This window comes from Rana temporaria, chromosome 3 (genome assembly GCF_905171775.1).
Source record: "Rana temporaria chromosome 3, aRanTem1.1, whole genome shotgun sequence".
NCBI lineage: Eukaryota > Metazoa > Chordata > Amphibia > Anura > Ranidae > Rana > Rana temporaria.
Window position 1 is genome coordinate 64770330 of NC_053491.1, and position 18235 is coordinate 64788564.

Sequence of the window (18235 nt, forward strand, 5' to 3'; positions counted from 1 at the left end):
CGGGGTCCCGTACGTGGCTAGGCTCCCAAAAAGTCCCACACATGTGGTATCCCCGTACTCAGAAGAAGCAGCAGAATGTATTTTGGGGTGCAATTCCACATATAACCATGGCATGTGTGAGCAATATATCATTTAGTGACAACTTTTTGTAATTTTTTTTTACAAAAGACATGTGGCTGAATACATTTTGGCCTAAATGTTTGACTAAAATTTAGTTTATTCGATATTTTTTACTTTTTGTTATAAGAAAAATCTTTTGTTTTCAAAATTTTCGGTCTTTTTCCGTTTATATCGCAAAAAATAAAAATCGCATAGGCAATCAAATACCATCAAAAGAAAGCTCTATTTGTGGGAAGAAAAGGACGCAAATTTCGTTTCGGTACAACATTGCATGACCGCGCAATTACCAGTTAAAGCAGCGCAGTGACAAATTGTAAAAACACCTTGGGTCTTTAGACAGCGTATTGGTCCGGGGCTTAAGTGGTTAAATGTGTTCAACATTAAACACTTGGAAGTGCAGTCGCTGTAAATATGGAGGGAAGATCTGAAATGAGGGGAAGCTCTGCTGATTTTATTATCCAATCATGTGCAAGCTAAAATGCAGTTTTTTATTTTCCTTGCATGTCCCCCATCAGATCTACAGCGACTGCACTTCCAAGTGCAATTTCAAGTGCACTTTGCACTTGTAGTTTGCACTTGTAATGCAAAGTGGATTTGCCTTTAGTAAAGTTATCAACAGTTTTTCGCAATGCAGTTTTTGGGCTGTAAAAAGAAAAACCAAAACAAGTGTGTTCTGGGAAGAGTTTTTCAGCTGTAAAAACGCTCTAACATCAAAAAACACAGATAAATGCTCAAAAACGTAGTTTTTCATATTTTTCATCCCATTGATTTAAAAAAAATGTTTAAAAACGCTAACGTTGAAAACGCTTAAAACCGCTATTGCAAAATGCTGAAAATCGTTGAAAAACTCACTGCAAAGCTACTGCCGTTTTGATAACGTTATAATAACATAACGTCCAGTGTGCATGAGGCCTAGAAATCAAATTTTTCTTAAAAGTGACTTGGATCAGGGGCACGAGTCACGCTGAAGAATGCTAACGAGAAAAAAAAGATACCAGTAATAATACAAATGACCCAGAATAATGCATCAAGTTAATTCTTTTTTTTAATCCTCTCCCTAAAAAGATTGCAGAGGCGGACACAGTGAGCAGAGGTGCAAGCACAGGTAAGTTATAATAGACGTGCAAAGGAAACATTTTTATTGCTATGCTGTTATGAAAATGCTAAATTTCTATTTATTTTGTCGTCCTGTAGAAACGAAAAATGATTCCCTTGTGGATGACTTGAGTTTCTTGATGTCAGTGGCAGAAAAAGAGAAAAATGTGAAAAGAAGCGGTGGAGTAATAAGTACAACGAATGGCCAGAAGGCCGCCCCTGAGGATGGAGACACAACAAAGAGCTTGAAGCCTGTGGAGTATTTCGACTCCACCAAAGGTGGACTGGATTTTAAAGATGAAGGTATTTTGCTATTGATTCAAGCAGCCCACCACTTTTATATATTTAGATGATGAAGACAGACATGTCCATTATACTATTGTGAGATTCTTCGGATTTACACCAGTAATATTTATTACTCATTCTGAAACTTACAAGTAGTAAGTCAGAAAACACCTTTGAAAAAAAGGAAAAAATGAGCTTCATTCCTTGAAGACCATTGCCCCTCATAGACAAATTAAACATGTGAGGCCTCGTACACACGACCGAGGAACTCGTCGTAAATGAAACATTGTTTTCCTCGACGAGTTCCTTGTCAGGCCTCGTACACACAACCGAGTTTCTCTGCAAAAACCAGCAAGAAACTTGCTGTTTTTTTTTTTTTTTGCAGAGGAAACCGGTCGTGTGTACATTTTTAGACGAGGAAACTGTTGAGGAACTCGCCGAGCCAAAAAGAGAGCATGTTCTCTCTTTCCTCGACGCGAATGGAGAAAATTGGCACGTCGAGTTCCTCAACAGCCTAACAAGGAACTCGACGAGCAAAACGATGTGTTTCGCCCGTCGAGTTCCTCGGTCGTGTGTACGAGGCTTCAGGCTTGTCGAGAATCTTGTCTAGCTTTCTTTGCGTACACACTGTCAAGACCAAATCTCGTCGTTCTCAAACGCAGTGATGTACAGCACATACAATGGCAGGGGAAGTTCACTGGCACAACCCTTGGGGTTGCTTTTGCTAATCTCATGTTACTGCGTGTTAAGTAAAGGTTTGGTAAGAGACGATTTGCACTTTTCAGTCTGTTACAGCGTGACAAATGTGCTATCTCCATTACAAACGCTACTTTTACCGAAGGCACGCACCCATCTCATACTTTATTCTGAGCATGCGCGGGTTTCTAAGCATACACACGATCGTGTTTCTCGTCCAAAACCAGCCTGACGAGGAACACGACGAGGAAATTGAGACTCCCGACGAGGAAAAGGAGAACTTGTTCTCTTTTTTCCTCGTCCATTTTCTCAACAGTTTTCTCGATGAAAAACATACACAGGACTTTTTCCTCGGCAAAAAAGCTCTGCCACCAAGTTTCTTGATGGATTTTGTCGAGGAAAACGGCTGTGTGTACGAGGCCTAAGACTTTTTACTTAATGTTTCCGTAGTTTACCCTATTTTTCCTAACTGGAATATACAATGGGAATCGATTTTATGCATTGGATTCTTCAAATTATTATTATTATTATTTGTTCAATATTATTTTATTAGTTTATATAGGTATTACAGGGATTTACCCTATACAAAACAGGTATATATATGAAGACCATCTACATATACTTACAGAATATAGTATATATTCTTACATATCTTCAGTACATATCTTCTCTCAAAAAAAAAAAAAAAAGGGGAAGAGAAAAAAAATAATATTTAATGTGAAAAATTAAATGTGTGGAATTTCAAGGTTGTTTGTTGTAACTATAACTGTGGGTACATGCCTTAGCTACACACTGTATGATTTTGACACTTTATTGCCAGATTATATACAGTATCTCACAAAAGTGAGTACACCCCTTTCATATTTGTAAATATTTTATTATATCTTTTCATGTGACTACACTGAAGAAATTACTCTTTACTACAATGTAAAGTAGTGAGTAGCTTGTATAACAGTGTAAATTTGCTGTCCCCTCAAAATAACTCAACACACAACAATATATGTCTAAACCGCTGGCAGCAAAAGTGAGTGCACCCCTAAGTAAAAATGTTCCTGCTGGGCCCAAAGTCTCAAAATTTTGTGCGCCCATCATTTTTTTCTAGCACTGCCTTAACCTTTTTGCCCATTGAGTTCACCAGAGCTTCACAGGTTGCCACTGAAGTCCTCTTCCACTCCTCCATAACGACATCACAGAGCTGGTGGATGTTAGAGACCTTGCGCTTCTCCATCTTGCGTTTGAGGATGCCCCACAGATGCTTAGTAGGGTTTAGGTCTGGAGACATTTTTTGCCAGTCCATCACCTTTACTCTCAGCTTCTTTAGCAAGGCAGTGGTCATCTTGGAGGTGTGTTTGGAGTCGTTATCATGTTGAAATTCCACCCTGCGGCCCAGTCTCCAAAGGGTGAGGATCATGCGTGTCTTCAGTATGTCACAGTACATTGGCATTCATGGTTCCCTCAATGAACTGTAGCTTCCCAGTGCCGACAGCACTCATGCAGCTCCAGACCATGACATTCCCACCACCATGCTTGGCTGTAGGCAAGACACACTTGTCTTTGTACTCCTCATCTGGTTGCCACCACACACGATTGACACCATCTGAACCAAATAAGTTTATCTTGATCTCATCAGACCACAGGACATGGTTCCAGTAATCCATGTCCTTAGTCTGCTTGTCTTCAGCAAACTGTTTGCAGGCTTTCTTGTGCATCATCTTTAGAAGAGGTTTCCTTCTGAGACGACAGCCATGCAGACCAATTTGATGCAGTGTGCGGCGTATGGTCTGAGCACTGACAGGCTGACCCCCCCCCCCCCCATCCCTTCAGCAGTGATGGATGTACTCACTTTTGTCAATTACTGAATTAATAAGTGATGCTAGGTAGGCATGATTACCTCATTAGAATATCAAAATTTTGCAAACATATTGGTAAAATGTTTTATAATGAATTTCTAAGTTTGTATTTTTACAGTTGGATTTGGTACAGATTTTTTATTATTTTTGGTAGAATGCATTGAGATGTTTCATAAAGAATACACTGCTTTGAACCAGATAGTCTTCATTTATATACAGGCTTCTGTTAAGAAATGTAATTATAAGTTCATAGGAAGAGTAGAGCTATGTTTCCATCAATTCACCTTCTTTTCAAGTATTTGAAGTCCAGTTTTTGTTTATCCTTTTAATTACAGACAGCAATTAAATGTCTTTCTTTCTCAAGTGCATTTGTATATGTAGTGCACAAAACTGAAACAAATTCCTTATGTAAATGAAATAGATCGGCAAATTTTGCCTTCTTTATGTATGATGCCCTATGAATGGAAATGAGTTAGCAGAGGTTTTAAAGAGTGAAGCCCAAAGCTAAAACCATGTACTAATGAATGCAATGTTACCATCATTCACTCTCATCTAAGTTGTATTTACAGGCAAGATCCAGACAGTAGAAAATATTTAAAATTCCATTTATTCCCTTAGATGATCCTGATGGTCTCCACCAATTAGATGGAACCCCGTTAACTGCTGAAGATATTGTTCAGAAGATTGCAATGAGAATTTATGAAGAAAATGACCGAGGGGTATTTGATAAGATTGTTTCCAAGCTCCTAAATCTGGGTCTGGTAAGTGATTAAACATGTTCTCTAAGTAGTTATTTGCTTACTGTGCTGCTCAGCTTTGCAGCCACAAGCACAAGGGACACATTTCATGTAACCACTTCAATACCGGGGATTTTCACCCCCTTCCTGCCCAGGCCAATTTTCAGCTTTCAGCGCTGTCACACTTTGAATGACAATTGCGCGGTCATGCGATGTGGCTCCCAAACAAAATTGACATCCGTTTTTTCCCACAAATAGAGCTTTCTTTTGGTGGTATTTGATCATTTCTGCAGTTTTAATTTTTTGCGCTATAAACAAAAAAAGACTGACAATTTTGAAAAAAAAAACAATATTTTTTACTTTTTGCTATAATAAATATCCTATTTAAAAAAAAAAAAACGTTTTTTTTCTCAGTCTAGGCCGATACGTATTTTTCTACATATTTTTGGTAAAAAAAATCGCAATAAGCGTATATTGATTGGTTTGCACAAAAGTTATAGCGTCTACAAAATAGGGGATAGATTTCTGAATTTTTCTATTTTTTTTTACTAGTAATGGTGCTTATCAGGTTTTTCAGGACTGCAATATTGTGGCGGACACATCGGACACATATGACGGCCGCCCAGAGGGAATAAGGGTTCCTGCGGCCGTCATTTGACTATGCACCGGGCGGGAAGTGGTTAATACAAGTAACATCCCTTGCGCTGATTTAAAAAAATAAAAATAAATTTAAGCTTTACTTTTAACTCATAGTGGGAAAAATATGGAGGCTGGCCATTGCTTGACCTCCTTCTGAAAATGCTAGTGGTCTAAATGTGCTATGCTGATCTACTGGTATTAATATCTTCTGAATAGAACAAAAGAACAGCAGATCAGGAACATCCTTAATGGCGAAATGGTTCTTTGCTAGGGACTCAAAGACTTAAAGCTAAAGAGTCACCATGGCAGCCAGGCAACTAACAATGGCAGCTTTTATGTCAGTTTTCCATTTAAAGGGTTAGTTCATCATGTCAAAAAAAATGAAAAGGTGAACTAACACCCTGTTTTTTTCTAAAAAGGTGAATGTACACTTTGCATAAGCATTGTAAATCACTGAAATGTGGGACTTGAGAATATAATAGATACACCATATGTTCATATAAACTACAATTTGCAATACATCCGGCTACTTTAAGACTATTGTGTCACCAATATGGTAATCCAATAATATTTTACACTAACAATGCCTTAAAAACATAGCTACTAAATATAAAATTCTTTAATAAATATTAATGTTCTGAGTTATGAGATAATTCATTTGAGAGTTGTGTGGATTTGGGTGCAGGGCCCCAAACACAGACACTGTGCACCCTCACAGATGTAAAATTGGGAGCATTGGAGTCCATGCAGCCGCTGCATCCCAATTGACATGAATGGGACAAAACACTTGTGCATCCCAATGCAGAAAATCACTGCTTTTGCACGGGTGTAAGTTTAAGGTGGAAGTAAAGGCAAAAACCTACCCCCACCCACATTCTAAGCCTAATCTATCTTGCCCTGTAAAGAAAAGATGGATATACTTACCTATTTTAAAGCCTCCAGCAGAGTCCTTTGTGTGCAGGAGAAAGCCAACTATGAGTGGCAAGTGACGTCACTCATGGACTTACTATGGGGCTTCCATTGTCGGCTGCCTCTTCTACACACTGAAGCTGCTGCTGATAGCTCAGCCTTGGTACCCGACTGGAGCGGCTGCAAAATAGGTAACTATGGCTATCTTTTTTTTACAGGGCTAGATGATTAGGCTGAGCCTCGTACACACGACCGAGAATCTCGTCGTAAATGAAACGTTGTTTTCCTCGACGAGGTTCTTGTCAGGCTTGACAAGAATCTTGTCAAGCTTTCCTTACATACACACTGTCAAGACAAAATCTCATCATTCTCAAATGCGGTGACGTACAACACGTACGACGGCACTATAAAGGGGAAGTTTGATTCCACTGGCGCCACCCTTAGGGCTGCTTTTGCTAATCTCATGTTACTGCGTGTTAAGTAAAAGTTTGGTGAGAGACGATTCGCGCTTTTCAGTCTGTTACAGCGTGACAAATGTGCTATCTCCATTACGAACGCTACTTTTACCGAAGGTGCGCTCCCGTCTCATACTTTATTCTGAGCATGCGCGGGTTTCTAAGCATACACACGAACATGTTTCTCATCGTAAACCAGCCCGACGAGAAACACGACGAGGAAATTGAGACTCCCGACGAGAAAAAAGAGAATATGTTCTCTTTTTTTCTCGTCGAGATCCACGACAGTTTTCTCGACGAAAAACATACACACGGCCATTTTTCTCGGAAAAAATGCTCTGCCAGCATTTTTGTTGATGGATTTTGTCGAGGGAAAACGGTCGTGTGTACGAGGCCTTAGAATGTGGGTGAGAGTAGGTTTAGAGTTAGTTAGTTTTTTTTTCTTTACTTCCACTTTAAGTACTTCAATGTGAACGAGGCCTTATGCTCCCTTATACAGCAGTGCTCAAACTAGGAGTGGGTGGTGGAGCACTCAGCCAATCTAATTATTATTATAATACAGGATTTATATAGCGCCAACAGTTTGCACAGCTCTTTACAATGTTAGGACAGACAGTACAATAACAATACAATTCAATACAGGAGGAATCAGAGGGCCCTACTCGTTAGAATTTACAATCTAGAAGGGAGGGTCAAGTGATACAAAAGGGTAAAGAACTGAGGGGGATGATCTAATGAAGAAAATGAAAGTACAGTTGTTACTTGGAGGCAGGATAGACTTCTCTGAAGAGAAACGTTTTCAGGGATCGCCTTAGGCTGCATTCACACCTGAGCGTTTTGTCGCCTGAAGCGCGACGCTCAAAAACGCTAGAGGGGGAAAAATACAGTATTCCCTAAGGAGATGGTTCACATCTCCACTCCAAAAGCCTGATGCCGAACGCCTGAGGCTCAAACAAGTTCCAGACCCTTTTTTGTCGCGCAAATCGGGCGGTTTGGGTGTTTTTGAGCGTTTCCATTTCCTATAGAAAGTAATGGAACCGCTCGATTCAAGCGACTAGCGACTAGCGCGACAACGAGCGTTTGCTACGGGCGTTTTGTCGCTTTAATCAATAGAACATTTCACCCAGGCAGAAGATAAAAAAAATCTACCAACATAGCAACAAGTGATGAAAAGATGATCATTTTTCTCTTTCGTTCATAGACGGACACAGCCTTCATTGACCTTAGGGTTATGCTTCTTCCTACCAGGAGATTTAGGCAGAATTCTACAGCACCTAAGGTGTTAAAAACTTTCCTTCATGCCGCTCCTCCCAGGGGGCGTGGCTCCCCCAGGCATAACCCACACCCTGCTCTAGCAGCTTCAGTTTGTTTTCTGCCTAACCGACAGGAGAGTCAGGCTCTCTCTGGAGTCCTGGACTCTGGAGTTTTCTTGCGATTTTTCTTGCAATTTTTCTTGCGATTTTTCTCGCTTTTTTATTTTTTCCTATTGGCTAAAATAAAAAACGTTGAAGTACAAAAACGTCGGACGACGCTGTATGCAAACGCGCACATAAGCATGAATGCGCGCGACAAAACGCCGGGAAAAAACGACCGAACGGCCTACGCTCAGGTGTGAATGCAGCTTAAAAGTGGATAGATTTGGAGATAGGCTGACAGATTGGGGTAGGGAATTCCAGAGGATGGGAGAGGCTCAGAAGAATTCCTGGAGGCGAGTATGGGGGGAGGTGATGAGGGAGCTAGAGAGCAGGAGATCTTGAGAGGAACGAAGAGGACAATTAGGTTGGTATTTTTAGACTAGGCTAGAGGTGTAGCTGGGGGCTGAGTTGTGGATGGTTCTGTAAGTTATTAGAATTTTGAATTTAATTTGTTGGATGAGTGGCAGCCAATAGAGGGTTTGGCAGAGAGGGGTAGCAGACGCTGAATGGTTTGTAAGGTGGATGAGTGTGGCAGCAGCATTCATGGCGGACTGAATGCTTTGCTTTGAATTGCAATGCTTTGCATTGTGTCCTTTGTGGATATGGCGACAGAATGAGTGGAACACTCGTTAGTACATTGCTGCTCTTTCATTATCCAGTCACAAGCCGGGGTAGGTCCCCAGCCGGGATAAATTGATTTATTAGAGCAGTGGGGGTCCTGTCTCTGGCTGTGCTAACTGGTAGGTAAGAGGGGCTCATAAGACCGGCTGAACAGAATTACAAATCATTTGGCAATATGGTGGTAAACAAAATTTCAATGTTTCTGATGTCCCCCTGGAATTTAGCATTACTAACTCTTGAAAAGTAATTATTTTAGTTGTGCTGACTGCAGCATTGGACTGGTAAATTTCCATTAAATTGATATTTGATGTTTTTTTTTTATGCCGTATTAAAGTTGCATTTTTCATCAGAAAAGGCCACACAGAAAAACCTTTGATCTTGGAGGTGACTAGAAAATGAAAGTTTAATAGAATATTATGTAGAGGGCTCTGCACACACAGCTTAAGTTACAGCGCTGGGAATAGCAGGAAGTTAAAGATCCAGAGCCAGAGCTGCGGCACGTCTCAGGCAGGTCCGCAGACAATAAATGAAGAAATTAGACGCCAGGAGGCTTAATAAATCAATTCCACCAGCAGCAAGGAAAGGAGACAGCCAATGCTTATCCTGACTTGTAGGACGAGCTGGGTGACTAAGACAGAGGAGGGGGAAACATTGGCAGCAATTCTACTGATGACTACTAGCACTTTTATTAAAATAGCAGAAATTCACAACATTTTACAGGAGAAAATGACTTGAGTCACTGTGACATTGTGTTATTGAACTTCTTATCTATGCAGCATGCATAAAATTCTGAGATTACTGAGAGCTAAAAATGTTCATGTTCAATCCATGTGTATGGGGCAGATTTGTTAAATGGATAATGAGTGTTCACAAAGCTTAGTGAATATAATGAAGCAATATCTCATTTCAAAATCCAATCATGTGCTAGGAAATGTACACATGCACTGCACATAGCTGGATGATGGAAATGAACACAGTTTTACTTAAAGGGTAACTCCACTTTCGTGAAAGAAATAAAAATTTAAAATGAAAAAAAATTACCTTAGCATATACAATAGCAACACAAGTCTTTTACTTAACATGTTTGGCTGATGATCTGGGGCTCTTCAAGGTTGCAGACAGGGCCGATCCTAGGCAGGGTGCACAGGGTGCTTTGCACCCAGGCGCCTGCAGAGGTGGGGGCGCCGAAGTGGCAGAGTTTTCCCCTCCCTCCTTCGCTCTGTATGTCTGTAGTCTCTGACCATCTCCTGTACTATGTCTGCAGTCTCTGACCATCTCCTGTACTATGTCTGCAGTCTCTGATCATCTGCTGTACTGTGTCTGCAGTCTCTGACCATCTCCTGTACTATGTCTGTGGTCTCTGACCATCTCCTCTCCTCTGCTAGTCCTCTGCTGTGGACGGCGCTGGACTCCAGGACAGGTAAGTGTGCCGATATTAAAAGTCAGCAGCTGCAGTATTTGTAGCTGCTGACTTTTAATATTTTTTTCGTCAGCGGACAGCGGACATCCGCTTTAAGATACAACTTTTGAGTATCCCCTGCAACAAAATTTTTATTTCTGGTGACGAGAAATCACATCTAAAGAGATGCAGACTTTGCCAATTTCCTCAATAGAGCCCAGCAGGTGCAGCAGCTGACTGATAGTTATATCGTCACCTCCTCATATGCTCGCCTTCAGGACTTTTCCCGAGCCACTCTTGTCCTTTGGAACTCCGTACCCCAATCTGTCCGACTATCTCCTACTCTGTTTGCTTTTAGACAATCCCTGAAAACCCTCTTTTCAGAGAAGCCTATTTTGGCCCCGCCTAACAACTGTATTTTTATTTTCTACATCAGATCATCCCCTACAATTATTACCTTTTTTTATCACTTGACCCTCCCTTTTGGATGGTAATCTCTAACGAGTAGGGGCCTCTGATTCCTCCTGTATTGTAATTGTACTGTGTGCTTCCATGTTGTAAAGTGCTACGCAAACTGTTGGCGCTATATAAATCCTGTATAATAATAATAGTAGTAATAAAACCACTCCCATACAGATTCACTCTGCACAGACAAACAACTATATTATGAGAATAATAAAAGGTAGGAATCAGAGTTCGTGAAAATCCCTGCAAAGTACATCGATCACATAGAGGGGAATGTTTTTTTCTCAGCAAAAGTGGAGTTGTTCTTTACAGGAGTATTGTATATTTTATACATTTACATTAGTCCAGCTTGGATCAATGTAACTGTGTATATACCATACCTGGTCGATGCCTTTGGAAGAAGGAAATCACTGAAGTAGTTACAACTACTCCAGTAATCTTCTCTTGCTTCCAAGTCCCAAGCTGAGCAGCTGGCCTGATGCATTCTGAACACAGGAGGTCGGCCCCTTAACATGGGTGCCTTTCAAAGAATGCTTTGCATTTTCTGAATGAACAAGGTGGAGAGGCAGTGCTAACTAAAGCAGAATTTCAATGGCAAATCCATTCCCTCCCCCATCTCCTTTCCATGTTGCCATCTTAAAAGTTTTGGTGAGTGTGCAGATGCATCAAGAGTCCCTGCCAGGTCCAAAATACCTGGAAGAACCTGCACACACATGGTGGAGGCGGGTATCTGCGCACTGCGCCGCCAGTGCTGGTGTATGGACATTCTATTTGCTGGGAACGTTTTGTTTGAATGTACAATATGCTGGTCCCTGGGACAGCTGTGACTTAGCAATCCCAGGTGACAGTGGGGCCAATCTAGGCCAAAAAAGCAAGAAGAGCGGCCCTGCAGCACAAAAAACACCAAAGGGTACACATTTGATGCATTTTTTTTTTTTTTTAGAGGCAGGCAGATGGACCAAAAAGAAAAAAATGTTACAAGGAGTTATGATCTTCTTTAACCCCCTTATAACTGACCAAAACACATATGTGCGGTCAAAGACGGCTCTCAGTCTAGGGCAGGGGCCTCCAAACTGTGGCCCGAGGGCCGGATGTGGCCCTTTGCTAGCCTTTATCCGGCCCTTGGGCACTATTCCTCCCACTGACTCAACAATGGGGCCCTATTTCTTCCACTGATACAAATGATGGGATACTATTCCTCCTACTAAGAGGGACACTAACCCTCCTATTGACCACCAACCCTGAGGCCATATTTATTCTTACTGATGCCGGGCCCTGGACATTTCTGCCCCCGCTAGCCACATTCTGGCCCTCCTAAAGCCTGAAGGACAATAAACTGGCCCTTTGTTTGAAAAGTTTGGAGACCCCTGGTCTAGGGTAATGATCGGTAGCCAGCGGGACCGGCTTCCTATCATGTGACCACTGTGGCTGTTACATGATCGCCAATCCTTCCTGCCCCCAGGCGTTCCAAACTATTCAAAGGGACACTAGGCCGGGAAGTAGGGGGGTTAAATGCCATGTTTATTTTTTGTTTTTTATATTTTTGACTTCTGTGTACCTTGTAAGGTGGCTTTCATTGTTTGGTTAACTCCTGGACAATCTAGTTGTGTGTCTGTCTCTCTCTTCAGTATTTTCTAAACAGTGATTACCTAGATCAGGAAAGTCAATGTGGAGTCACAACAAATACTACTAATCTGCAAACTTGTTCTATCTCAGTGACTAATTACTGAAGCCATTGGATCAGCATGACAGCCAAGGAACTGTCATCAATGGCATCCTCGATACTTCCTCAGTACAGATTTCCTTTAAACAGACTGTAAAATAAATGATCCACTTGGCCTGCCCTGCAGTTGGCAGCATTACTGTTGGGCTGATTCAACAGTATGATGTAATGAGCTAAGTATAGTTTAATGAGCATTGTCCTTTTTTTTTACCAGATTACAGAAAGCCAGGCATACGCATTAGAAGATGAGGTGGCTGTTGTTTTACAACAGTTAATTGCTAATGAGGCTAAAAATCGGGAAAAGGGATCAGAAGATGTGGATTATCCTGCTATCAAAACAGACGCCAATACAGAGGAGAAGCAAGAGGGCAGAATGGTAAGTTTCTTAATCCTGATTGGTGAATGGAGGAAAGAGTTCAGAGCTTGGCCTTAAAAAATTATTATTTTATGAAAGCTTTTATTGACGATGCCTCATATATTGATTAGATATCAGGTTAATAATAATTGTGTTCTGCAATCTCCATATTATTGTTCACAAAGCAGAAAAAGGGTTTACATTTATTTTCTTGTTCAATTTACTGACATTTTTTAAATACAAATACAAGGGGGTAAAGGCCCCACAATATTTTTTTTCTTTTTTATATGAAAAAAATACAATGATATGTAAGATGTGTCTAATCAACAAGATGTTGTTAAGTTAGTTACTGTTACAGCATCTTATGTTACATATTAGAACACGTATGATTATTCAAGGTTTTTAGCTTAGAAGGGGACAAGGGTTTTAATTAAAGGGGTGGTTCCACCGAAATTCTTTTTTTTTTTTAAAAATCCTTTTTTCCTGCTTAGTACATGTACAATAATGTACTCACCCGTCCCAGGAATGTACGCGCCAGCATTCTTAATTCATCCGAAAGTCAACTTTATAAAATAGAGCGATGGACGTTTCCATCTTAGCTCCTGGCAGTCTGAAGCCCTACGTCCGTGTCTTCCGGGATGCGGCGAATGCTGTACTCCCAGCATTCACCGCTCTATCCCGCGCATGCGCAGTGTTGACGGCGGGCGTGCCGTCAACACTGCACAGTTACTATGACAACGGCGCAGCGTCCTGAAAAGGACTCACCCGCCCCCATGTTGTAGAGATTTCTCTGCCTGAAATCGTGACGCTGCATTCCCAAGCAGCATAGCGGCTATGCTGGAAAGAAATAGACACGCCCAGCCCCACACAGACTGACCAGGAAGTGCCTGCTTCACAGACCATAAAGAAAGGTAAACAAACCTTTTTGTAAACATTTTGTTTGGCGAACGGTTATTAGGCTAACTGTGCCCTTGTGTTTAAGGTTAAGTTGTTAGATAGGTGGAACCTCCACTTTAACATTGGTATGTGTTGTGTCTACAAAAACATCATTATTGTCACAATGGCACCATTGGTTCACAATGGGATGCAGAGATTTGAAGAAGAGGAAATGAGAAGCTCAAAAGTGGGAAGGTAGTGGGGGTTTTCCCCACCATGAACAGCATGGGTGTTTAGTAACTCAAAGATGTAGTACACTGTGGTTCGCTTTGGAGTATGAAATCCATGAAGACCATTGCAAAGGTTACAGTCCAGTACTGTGTAGATCAAAAGTCAGCACCAAAGTCTTCCAGTGTTTGGACACTACCACCAGGGGTCAAGTCCAGGGGAAAAAAGTGTGGGAACTCCCACCCAAGATCCACTCCCCCACCAAAAAAAAAAGTGATACACTCATATGCATAATTACTAAACCGCATGTTTTTGTTTTTTTTTCGTTCCACTGTACCTTAGTAATCCTTTATGTTACTGGCCGCTTACTGTATATGGATTCATCAGGTAGTGTGCGGGTATTCCGTCACTTCCTCGATGCCGCAATGTCTCCTGGGAGCTTTTGTCATTGTTCCCAGGAGACATTGCGGAGGTCTGCCGCGAGTTATGGCGGGATTTAGAAAGAACTTTAAGGCTCAATACTTATCAGCACCCCCTTGTATTTCCTCACAATCTTTTTCAGGGTTTTCCCAAGTTCCTCCTACCAGAATTTGCAGTTATGTTTATGTAGCAAAATAATACTCCATAGCTTTACATATTATTATTATTCATACACTATATGTGAACTTCGCACATGAGAGAGTTACCTTCAGATCACTGCTAAATAATAAGCCCTGGAGAATCAGCAGTTTGGGGAAAAAAATTCGAAGAGCAAGAACATTTTGTTAGTTAGTTTTGTCTTTCTTTTCTGTCTCTGAAAACTACCAGATATGCTCCTTTTCTGGAACTGGCCAATAATCATTCAGAATGCCTCCACCCAGAGTATTAAATTTTTCCCATTAATAAAGACCTTAGAAAAAATATGTAGCTAGTGAATTGATGCCTGTCCAGATGAATGTTTTATGTGATCAACCCTTATCTGGTCTACAGCTTCACGTGTAGTCATTGGGTTCCAGTACAAGCGATGTAAGAAAATATGTGATTTACCTTTTGATTGAATAGTAGGTCACATGACTCATTGCAGTTGGATGTTGAAGACAGATCATAGGATCTTTCCACCAAGATTTGTATGGAAGTTTTTGTTAGATGTTATGGAATTAAAGCATAACCAAAAGCAAGGAGTGGCGAGGGATTAGAACACTTGTCAGGTTTTTATTGCTGCCTATGCCCCTGTTAGGGAGATTTACCCTCTATATTTGTTGTGTATACCATTATCATCAAGATTCAAAATAAAAGGAAATCCCAAATTGTGGGTTGTCCCCAGAACAGCAATAGAGAAAAAAACCTTCCATGTGGACACTAGTACTGGTGACAACCATAGATTCTCTCACTTTAGAAGGATTTTGTCAGGACCTGGACATGAACCTGGGACCTCAGCTGTGTCTGGCAATGAACCTTCTGACTAAGCTATCTGAGATGCTGGACAGTGTCTTGTCAGATCCTTTAGACAACCCTGCCTTGTACCTTGATTTCAGCTGAACTTTGAACTCTTTGCTCCTCCCACGAACTTCCTGATATAAGCCATGTCTCTGCACTTTCTCCTTGCCAGAATATTGTGCTATCTCCAGCCTGTATCTCGCTCCTGTCTTCCCTGCTGCCGTCCATATTTTCTACTGCTCGTTATCGACCCTTGGCTTGTTCATCGACTACGCTTCTGCCTGATCCCAACCTGCAAATACTCATTACCGACCTTTTGGCTTGTTTACCGACCATGCTTCTGTTTGATCCTTACCTGCTCATCCGCTACTGAACCCCGCCTTGCTCACCACCTGGTGGGGCGATCCTGAGGACCGCGACCTGGTGCTAACACGCAGCAAAATCTATCTCCACCATCAGGAGCTCTGGTGAACACCGGTTAGCACTTAGACTCCGCACCTCAGGTGAGCCTGTGTCATCTGCCAGGCCTGTGTACCTATCTTGCTGGTCAGTGGTAGTCCTGCAACTGCTATATTGCAATTGGCCTTCAAGCCTGACGCTTGATCGTGACAGATTTCCTCTCACTTCCTGTTTTAGCTATGACAGAGGAAGTAAAGGGGAAATTTCCTAAGGGGTAAGTCTCCTACGCCGTCGTATCTTATGTGCATATTTACGCTGGCCGCTAGGGGCGTGTACGTGGATTTACACATCGAATATGTAAATGAGCAAGATACGCCGATTCACGAATGTACGTACGCCCGTCGCAGTAAGATACGCCGTTTACATAAGACATACGCCGGCGTAAAGATAAACCACCAAAAAGATGGCGCAGCCCATGCAAGGTATGGACGACGGAACAGCCGTCGTATTTTACGTCGTTTGCGTAAGCGTACGTGAATGGGGCTGGGCGTAGGTGACGTTCACGTCGAAAGCAATGAGTATTTGCGACGTGATTCTGAGCATGCGCGCGCATGCGCCGTACCAACGGCCCTCATTTACATGGGGTCACGGGTACTTTACATGGAGCACGCCCACTACCTGCCTATTTTGAATTAGGCGGGATTACGCCGGGCCATTTGCGCTATGGCGACGTAACTTAGGGAGCAAGTGCTTTGTGAATACTGGCCTTGCCTCTCTATTTTACGTCGGCGTAGCTCAAATGAGCTGCGCTACGCCAGCTTAAACATACGCCGATGTATGTGAATCTGGCTAATAGACTTATACCATCGGTGTGATAGACTAATATTGCACTTTGAGATTTTGGGGGACACTCGATTTGTGTTTTAGTTTATTTGTGCTGATTTTGCATGATTTTGCACATTGTTTGTTATATTGCACTTTATTGAGAAAAGTTCATTCACATTGTTCTTTTTATGGCTCTATGATATGAATTTATTTATTCATTTTTCTTTTTGCACCATTAGCTCTGCAATTAACAGTGTTTTACAGGGGAAGTTTACACATATTGAGTTATGTTGGGTGTAGTGCTGTCATTTGTCTGCATAGTTTGTGTATCTCTTTTGATTATTTTCACAGGGGGTATTGGGTTGTTTTGTAGGAGAACACAACAAATCACTGGCGCTGAACAATAGTAGTGTAATAGAAAGTAAAAAAATAATATTTATCTTTATGAGGGTGTATCAAAGAGAGACCAGAGCAGCAAGAAAAAATATGGTACCCGGAAGTGCCAAAGGGACATAACAATGCACTAAAAATCAGCGCTCATACTTCTTAAAAATTATAGTTCTCAAAAATTAATTGACAAAGTCCATTTATTTGTAAAGATAGTCCAAACAACAAAATAAGTAAATATGAAAGTAAATGGTCCATGTATGATCAAAGAGCACTGTATTTTATGCTCTTTGATCATACATGGACCATTTACTTTCATATTTACTTATTTTGTTGTTTGGACTGTCTTTACAAATAAATGGACTTTGTCAATTAATTTTTGAGAACTATAATTTTTGAGAACTATGAGCGCTGATTTTTAGTGTATTGTTTTGTAGGAGGTTGTTTTTGTGTTGAAGGTGTACAGGATGGCAGGGATGGGTCCTGGATGGCAGGTATGTTTCCCTACTATTTGGGTTGTGATCCTCTTAAGAGGGATAATTTGAAGACATGGTTGAGTACTTAGGGGTTCTCACCCATGCAGGGTGAGGTGTCTCGGGGTAGTTCAGTTGGAGAGGAGAGGACTGATTTTCAGTACTCTCTGGATTGGGAAGTCCTCATTAGGGACCTGGAATTCAGAGGTTCGGAGAGACCCTTGGATGGGGAACAACCTTCAAATTCTGATTATAGGGACTGAAGGGGATAACCCACCGGCAACAGTGTCTAGAGAAAGAAAAGGAAACAGTCAGCACCTGTCTGTGTATGGTGGAGTAAAGCCGAGCACAGGTAGGTGAGCAATGTGGGCTGGCTTGTGGCTGAGACACGGCTGCTGAACTGTGGAGACCTCTTTTGGGGAGGCAGACGGGAGCTTTCAAACACCCTGTAAGGGATAAGTGGCGGTGAGCCGACCCTTTAATTTTGTTGTACCAACAATTTATGGACTATTTTGTTTGCTGAAGATATTTTTCTGTTTGCCTTTTTTTTTTTTTTTATATAAAAATTACTGTTTGCTTTTACTAACATGTTTGGCTGATGATCTGGGGCTCTTCAAGGTTGTAGAGAGGCAGCAAAGAAATTCTTGGTTTTTATATATATATATGTTTTATTGTTGTCTGTGTCTGAACATCTATTGCACCAATTCAGAAGTGTTAAAGGGAAAAAATATAGCAAAATAAAATATAATAATAATAATAATTATATATATATATATTGTGAGACAAGTCATATTGTAATTGAATGTTATTGGAAATTACCTTTCCTTCTCAATCTGCAGCTCTGTTTTTTTTCTCTGTAAAACATGT

The 18235-nt window shown here is 41.3% G+C and overlaps 1 protein-coding gene across 1 annotated transcript in view; it reads left to right on the forward strand.

The window, feature by feature from the left end:
• SCG3 (secretogranin III) overlaps window positions 1–18235 on the forward strand; it is a 77047-nt gene that overhangs the window by 13130 nt on the left and 45682 nt on the right. Inside the window, exons 3-6 of the mRNA XM_040342682.1 lie at window positions 1186–1225; window positions 1315–1518; window positions 4665–4807; window positions 12624–12785. Of these exons, the coding sequence (XP_040198616.1) occupies window positions 1186–1225; window positions 1315–1518; window positions 4665–4807; window positions 12624–12785 (549 nt within the window). The remainder of the gene's footprint in view (window positions 1–1185; window positions 1226–1314; window positions 1519–4664; window positions 4808–12623; window positions 12786–18235) is intronic.